Source organism: Gossypium hirsutum, chromosome D01 (assembly GCF_007990345.1).
Source record: "Gossypium hirsutum isolate 1008001.06 chromosome D01, Gossypium_hirsutum_v2.1, whole genome shotgun sequence".
Lineage (NCBI taxonomy): Eukaryota > Viridiplantae > Streptophyta > Magnoliopsida > Malvales > Malvaceae > Gossypium > Gossypium hirsutum.
The window spans coordinates 54993858-55002045 of record NC_053437.1 but is presented as its reverse complement, the minus strand read 5'-3'; the positions used below and the strand labels follow the sequence as shown (position 1 = coordinate 55002045).

The 8188-nt window shown below is 32.8% G+C and overlaps 2 protein-coding genes across 18 annotated transcripts; one reads left to right on the top strand and one right to left on the bottom strand.

Moving 5' to 3' along the window:
- Positions 1 to 919: 919 nt before the first annotated feature.
- LOC107922436 (histidine biosynthesis bifunctional protein hisIE, chloroplastic) lies at positions 920 to 5734 on the bottom strand. 17 transcript variants are annotated; one of them, XM_041087440.1, is made up of 11 exons: positions 5525 to 5721; positions 5077 to 5276; positions 4897 to 4959; positions 4456 to 4569; positions 3966 to 4072; positions 3687 to 3881; positions 3171 to 3384; positions 1967 to 2212; positions 1788 to 1883; positions 1525 to 1673; positions 920 to 1317 (listed from the first exon to the last, which is right to left on the bottom strand). In XM_041087440.1, exons 7-11 carry the CDS (start codon positions 3336 to 3338, stop codon positions 1110 to 1112), a joined length of 867 nt encoding a protein of 288 aa, XP_040943374.1. In that variant the 5' UTR covers positions 3339 to 3384; positions 3687 to 3881; positions 3966 to 4072; positions 4456 to 4569; positions 4897 to 4959; positions 5077 to 5276; positions 5525 to 5721; the 3' UTR covers positions 920 to 1109. The 17 variants fall into 17 exon arrangements, with proteins under 17 accessions (XP_040943374.1, XP_040943371.1, XP_040943373.1 ...); XM_041087437.1 differs by lacking the exon at positions 3966 to 4072 and having other exon boundaries at positions 4456 to 4816; XM_041087439.1 differs by lacking the exon at positions 3966 to 4072.
- On the top strand, positions 4934 to 5497 carry LOC121213599 (uncharacterized). The gene has a single exon (XM_041086395.1). The coding sequence runs from the start codon at positions 4934 to 4936 to the stop codon at positions 5495 to 5497; it is 564 nt and encodes a 187-aa protein (XP_040942329.1).
- Positions 5735 to 8188: the final 2454 nt, after the last annotated feature.

Below are 8188 nucleotides of genomic sequence, written 5' to 3'. Positions count from 1 at the left end.
ATAATTATTATTAAATATAATTTAACAAAAATATATAATTTAATAAAATTCTTAGTATTAAATATTCTTATGATTGTATCAACAAACTTCATCAATTTCTTCTATCAAATATTAAAATATTTGAATTTGACTTTGAATAATGATTTTATGATTGTTACTTTAACATCAGCAACCCAAGTTCAATTTGCTTAAAAATAATGAATTAGGGTTTTTCTTCATATTTCTAATTATGTATTCCATTTTCGACCGTAAAGCACCTTTCAACTCATCTCATCAGTGATTTTCTGTCCATTGACAAATTATGATTCTATTGTTTGTGCATCAATAATTTCAAATTTTAAAATTTAGAACGTAAATTTTATTTTCTCAATTTCATTTTTATTTCTAGTTTTGAATTGCAGCAATTTTGGTCTTCAATGTTGCTTTCTTCTTTCATTTTAACTTTTTTTTTGTATTTTCTGTAGAAAGATGGATTTTTTATAATTAAACTTTTAGACATGTTTATTTTCAATTTTTTCCACGAGCATTTAGATAAGAAAAATATTAAAACTATTCAAAGTTACTTGTTTGCTTCAAAACGAATTATATTAGGACTAAATTGCTCATTTTTATATTAGAGGACCCAATTTGCTATTGAATTTCTAATAATTTAACCAACAAAAGTCTTACATGACTTAACAAAAAACCTCTCCAACTAAATTGCACGCATAACTTGTTTAGCAAGGTTTATTTTGTCTAAAGATTGAACAGACTTGGATTTAACAATTTATATAGATAAAATGTACTCATATTGTAATCGACTTGGAAAAATATGAATGGTGGTCATGCCATACATAAACTTGACCCAACCCTTACTCACCCCATGACCTCGGCATCAAGCACCCAAGAAACAGAGTAAAAACAGAATATTATGGCGGACTTAAGAAACAAAATGCATCTTATTGTGATACAAGAAAAGGTCAAGTAAAATCAAAATACATGTACTTCGAAAAGAAAAGCAAAAAAACTGGTAATTATGACAGAGATAGATTATTTCGAATTTATTGAAAACAACCTAAACATGGGATAAAAGCTGCAAATCTAGACCTTAGCAAAAGTACAGCTTACATTTAACTCTCGGTTGATGCACGGCTTTGCTTCTCCTCTATACCCGATTGAGAGAATCTTCGCCGAAGAACTTCTAGAACATTTTCTATCTTTACATCTTTGCGCCTTAGCAAAACCATAGCATGGTAGATCACATCTGCCATTTCTGAGGCAGTACATGAACTGTCCTCTTTCTCCTCCAGCGTTCGGCACAACTCATCTGCTTCTTCCCTGCATTAGTAAACTGATCACTTAATTTGCTTATATAAAATTCAACATGCAAATACTATACACATACTCTTACATGGGGCATATACCATATACACACTTCTAGACATGTTCATTAGTGGTTTAACACTACTTTCTTTGTTTTTGAACTTTTTGCAGTTCTTTATGGGACACATACTACTATTGTAGCTTAAGGTAATATAACTTTACCGGATTTTTGAGCACAACAAGTTTTCATCAAGTAAGAGCCGTTTAGTCCACGAAGGCTTTCCATGTTTCCCTGCTAACTCTAATTCTCTTTTGGAAATTGTAGCCTCTAATGAGTATAAAGTTGTCAATGCCAAGTTAGTTTCTTCAACCTACAAATACAGACCAAGTTAAATAAGAACTTGCAAATAATACCGTATAAGGTAGTGTAGAAGTAGAACTAAAAGATTGTGACAGCACTTTTGTTAAAGATGAGAGCTGCTTACTTCTTGCTCCTTAAACAAATCTCCTATTGATGTGAAATAGCATGTCTCTGACCCTGTGTGGCAGGTAGGACCATCAGGCTTCCCAAGGTAAATTATCTAAAGGAGAAGTTTCAGTTATGTCAAACTTCATAAATTAAGCAATCAATAAGATGTCAATGAGAAAGTTATTTAGAACGAACAGAATCGCGATCACAATCAACAAATATGTCATAAATGTTGATGAAATTGTTGGAAGTTTCTCCTTTTGTCCACAATGTTGCCCGTGATCGACTGAAGAATGTTGCCTTCCTAGAAGTGATAGTTGTAGCTAGTGCATCCCTGTTGACAAAGCCTTGCATTAATATGGCTCCAGTGTCAACATTTTGAGCTATAGCCACTGCTAAACCTTTGTCATCCCATTTGATACTGTCCAACAATGTATCAACCTAAAATTAAAACTTTTAGATATTTAGGTCCTTATAGATGTGCGGTTTTTCAAAATATACAGAAGTCTAAGAGAATATATATACAAAATCAATGAGATACCATACAAGAATAACAACTTCACTATAACCATGCGTCTACATAGTGCAAAGAACTACCATATTGTATTTTCACTAGTAATAAAACAAATTTCCACAATCAATATAATTTAAACAAATTAGAGATCTGATTTTTAAGAATAAAGAACTGAAATCAGAAAACCATAGAGACAGAGGACAAGAGGTTCGAAAGCAAAAGGGTTTTGCCAATCACCACCAAGCCCTCAATGGCTTAGTACCTCAACTCATAGTACCAGGCAACATTTGACTCCTTCCAGAGATGGTTACCATTAATCCTATATTTTATTTTCCAGATATGTAACAATTCATACCATAATGGATAAGATTGGGACCTCCCATATTCCAGTTAATTCTTAAGCACTAGTCAAAACACATAGATGAAAATAGGGTTAGAGGAATACTAATAACATTATTAGTTGTTTCAGGACTATTTTATCTTGGCCTGCAAATGCCGGGCTAACTTACCAGTAATAATATCAGCATCAAATGGGCATGAGTTATGGCAAAGAAGCCTGGATTCATGGCTAAGGCAAAGTAAGTTATTAGTGCAAGACTGCTTAAACAAATTCGAAGTTCGATAATCTTTTTCTTCTATTTGACATCTCCATTCGTTAATAGCTAATCAATCTAGCTTGTCCTTATGTCTTCATTTGGGAAAGATATACTTTATTAGATAGTATTTTAACACTTCTTCTTCAAGGATAAGGGGTAAAGCCGTATAATATCCATGCTTGCAAACTATTTAATCAGCCAATGCCTTGATGGAGTAAAAGACAAGCAGATAATTACTAAAAACATTTGGCTGCTTCATCAAGCAAATGCACATTAAAGAAAAAAGTACCTTGGATTCAATGTTGATATCGTTGGAAATTTTCCTCAACGAAGAAAAAAGAACAGCATTTATCCTTTTCTTATTGTTGAATCCACCACAAACACCAGCAGGAAAGAAGCTACAAGCTTTTAAAGGAACTCTTACAGGTTGAATACAAGGGAGAGATGAAATCGCCATTGAAGCTTCAAATGTAAATCTCAGCTATGATTGCAGTTGTGTCAAGCTGAAAATAAAAATGGTAAAAAAATATTACTAACAAACAAAAAAAACCAGAAGAATGTCGTTAGTTTTAGTGAAAACGATGGTGAACCTCTGTAAAAAGATAAAACTTGATTTTTCATATATAGTTGCTCCCTTGTTTGAACCACAACAAGAAGGTAAACCTAACTAAGGTTGAGATTGAATATAAAGCCACACAGTTTGTAGTTTATATTGCTTCAAGGGATGAGTCATATGGGAATGAATCAAAATTCAAATTTTTTTCAGAGAACAGAATGAGGTGTAAAATGTTAGCAAATAAAAAACCTTTCTTGTATAAGGATGTCAGGCAATGGAGAAGCACCAACACGGATTTTCCCCTCTCGTACTGGTGTCCTACAGAATACGAACTGTCAAGACACCATTGTCCGAAAATGGACACGGATGACTGGCGGCCGGCGAGCGGATGAAGAAGAAGAGGCATTCTGCTGATGAGTGATGAAGAAGAAGCAGTTGTGGCGGCTGAAAGGAAGGAAAAAGTTATAGAATCAGATCAGAGAAAAACTCACTTGGTGTGGCCGGTCCTCCAGTTTTTTTTGCAGCTACCTTCAGGAACAAAAGATTTGCTGGCAGCTTCTGTTTCATGTTGGGAGGGAGAGGGTGGAGGTGGCTTTCGGGTTGGGAGGGTAAAACAGGGCAGATGAAATCGAGAGCTGTAATGGGGAAGCAAAACTGAGCTTTTGGAAGGGAATAGAAAGCAGCAGATTTTAAGAATAGGGGCGTAATGTAATAAGCCCATAATAGGGCATTACACCCAACCAAACGACGGAATAGGTGGGGCCCATGGAATAGGGCTGTAATGGCATACCCATTACACCGAACCAAACAGCACGTTAAGCTGCCAAGGTTTATTGCAAAAGGGCTCCTGCTGGCAAGTTGGTTCGGGGGAAAGCATTTTAATCTCGGAGCATGCATGGATTCCAGGTTCAGTTAATTACAAATTATGTGATGACATGCAAAATAATGTTGTTTCCTTTATGGCGTAACTTATTGATAATATTACGAGGGATTGGAATAAGGAGATTGTGTTCAATACCTTCTCGTCTGGGGATGCAAAACGAATTCTACGGATACTATTGGCCAAGGTCCAACATGATGACTTTGTGGTGTGGCGGGGTGAACACTCGGGGAAGTTCTCGATCCGGAGTGCCTATAAACTATTACAAGTAGGTATTTTTGGGACTAATTTTAATGATTTACTGACCATTTCTAATGCTTTTTATAGGAAGCTCTACAGCCTTAAACTTCCCACTAAGATTAAGATTACAATCTGCAAAATTGCTAACAATTATATCCCTACATTTACAAATCTGAACCTTCAAACCTTGGTGATTAATACTGTCTGCCCTCGATGTACGGAGGGTACGGAAAATTGGGACCATGATTTTTGAAATTGCCTTGTATTACAAGTATGGTCACAATTAGGCCTTCGTTGGGTTTTAAACAGAGCAGATTTGGGCGGGTTTGAATAGCTTACCTAGGTGTTTAGGGAGAGTAATCATCATACTAGTAGGATGTTTGGAGGGGCACTATGGGCAATCTGGTTAGATAGAAACAAAACAGTTAATGAGAAACAGACAAAAACTGGACGGAAGATCGCAAATGATTTACTTTGCTGCTTAGTGGAAATTGATAAATCAGAGTTAGATGGGCCTACTAGAATGAGTGCGAATGATCAGTGGATTCCCACACATGGTGAACTTATCGAAGTTAATTTTGATGAGGCTTTTGACAAAGATTGTCTTCAATCTTGCTCTAGAAGAGTGGCAAGAAACGCTGGCGGTTGGGTTCTGGTCTCACGAACAATACTTCATGAAAATGTTGCGTCCGCTTTCGCTGTAGAGGCCCTTGCATGTTCTTGGGCAGTACAAACAAGTATGGAAAAGGGCTGGTCAGATCTTATCTTTGAAGGGGACTCGTTATCAGTTGTTAATAAATGTCGAATAAATTCCCTTAATAAGTCGGAAATTGGTGCTTATATAAGGAATATTCAACAAATTTCGAAAAAATTCCGGTGGGTTCGATTTCAACATGTGAACAGGAAAGCCAATCAACTTTCTCATATACTAACGGCATAATGTTTAAGAAGGAAGGAGCAAACTTACATGGAAGGTGGGGTTTCCAGATCTGGCAGACGGAGAATGGAAGATGACTAGCCGCGCGAACCAGATTGAAAGAGCTCTTGTGTTTAGGGGATGAAAGAATCGGGAACGATGGAAAAGAAATGGAAGAGGGTTTTTGGTTCTCTTGGAAGATGCAACCGCCTGGTCTTGAAATGTGGAAATGAATTGTTGGGCTTTTTTCATCATTGAATGTGGCTGGTCAGTCTTTTGGTCTGCTTTATTTATTTTACCTTAATTTGTTTTAGGACTGGTTGGTTTTGGGCATTGTGTTGTTGGGTCGGGTCATTTATGCTTTCTTTTTTGCTTTTAAGCCCGTGGATTTTGGGTCTTATTCAGTTTTGTTTTTTCTTTTGTATATTAATAAAATCTAGCCCATTTATTGATTAAAAAATTAATTTAATATACTTTTATTAATACATACACATGTTTATTTAAAATTATTTTTAATTTCCATTTAAAAATATTTGGGATAGTTTGTGTTTAAAAAATAAAATATATTGATTAAATAATTGTTGGGATAATTTCTGTTTTTAAAAAATAAAGTATATTGATAAAAAAAATTATTGTTAAATTTTGTGCAATTTTTTATATCCGATAGAAATTAAATTTTATACTTGTGAAAATTTGATCAATTTTTTAAATAGATAAGAAATTTTAAATTTTATACTTAAATTTTAGGCCATCAATGTGGCAAGAAATTGGCATTTCCATCTCAGTTGGGAGTTTGAGACCTTGTATATATATATATATATATAATATCAGAGGTGTTTCTGGGCTGAGTTAAGACACGTTGAGATTGAATTTAAGCATGATATTAACACACTTTATGTTTACTAAACCCCTCATATTTGTAATTATTTAATCTAAACTCATTTCAGGTTCATCCATATTTTTTTTATAAAATTTAAAAAATATGTTTATATTATTTTTTTAATTTAATATATATGTTTATTTATTAAAATTTTATATACAATCATCTTAATAGTTTTTAATGTTTCCATTAAAGTAGTTTTATAAAAATAACATAAAATAAAACATTAAACATGTCTAATTTTTTTTCAAGCCCATTTTTCAAGTTTATTTTTTTATCCAAATCCCATCAAATCAGGGGAGCCTTCAGACTTGAGCGATTAATTTGGTCCATAAATAAGTTTATTCTATATGTGATATATTTAATTTTTAAAAATTATTTTGTTATTGAAAAATATAATTTTGAACTCACTTCTAAATAGATATTTTTAAAAAACAAAAAAATAGAGAAGTAAGATGGAGCAATCCTTGCATAACTAATTTTATATTTACTTAGCAGACAGATGAATAACCTGGTTTATTGATGATTTAATTTGTGATTATGGCGCATTAAACTTTGAACATCAAATAATTAAAAAAGAACCACTAACATGATGTAGCGCTAACAGGGGGAACCTGACATGATGTAGCAGCTTATTTTTATCCACTTACCTATTCAATATGCACCAACCATAACTCACCAATATTCCTTCAACCCTGCAACCATATAACCCTTTCAATGGAAAATTAAATTATTTTACCTAATCAGTAACCCTCCATTACAAAAATTCTAATTTGTTCAACTTCCGAATATTAAAAAGGTAAGAAAATTATTTAAATTTTTTTTAATTTTTAAATTTGTATTATTTATCAAATCATCTTAAAATAGATGAAAAAAATTAACAGTTGTTAAATTTTCTGACATAATCTATGTGACAGTCCACGTGTATGTATGACACGTTAACAATTAATTATTATTTCTTAATTTTTTCTAAAAATAATAATGAAGTTTTAAAATTTTAAAAATTAATTAATTCTTAACCTCACAATCTATATATATATATATGCTACATCAAGAAAATTGATAGACTTCAAGTTTTTCATAGACAAAAATAGTCATTATGGAAGGTATCTTTGATTCTTTTTCTGGGTACGTTGTTGAGCCAAGGTGACCACTAAATCCAACAAGTTTGTTAGCTAGGGTGCAGCTACTTCCCCATCATTGGGCCTAAAATATAGCACAAATATCTTTTATCTTACTGGCCAGCCAGCATTCCAGACTTCCAGGATCCAACCATAGAGGGTCCCTTTTTCTAAAAGTAAATTAAATTAAAAAATTAAATTAAATTAAATTTTATTGTTTCGAATTTAATTTATTGATTTTTAAAATTTTAAATTTTTTTCATATGACTTTTAAATTATTTTTTATTATTTTAATATATAAAATACGTTATATAAAAATAAATTATAAATTAAATAAAACAGATAAATCCAGTTCAGTTTGGATAATTAAAATTTTTTAACTAAAACTAAATCAGACCAAATAGAATTGAACTGAATTTTAAAAATAAATAAGTCGAAATCAAACCAAACACTATAATTTAATTCAATTCAATGCAATTTTCTCATCTCTAGCAAAAGGACAAAGTGAGGAGTTGTAAATTGACCTTATAAAGCAGTAGAGGAACCTGCAAAAAAATGCACCAATGCCCCCCAAAATATCATTCTAAATGTGGGCACCGTAGAAACACCAACTCTCTAGTCATATCCAAGAGAAGTTGGACCTTGAAACCGAAGGCTCAAAGACCGAACCAGCAAGTGACAGTTGAGATGTGGAAAAATGAAATATCTAAAGAC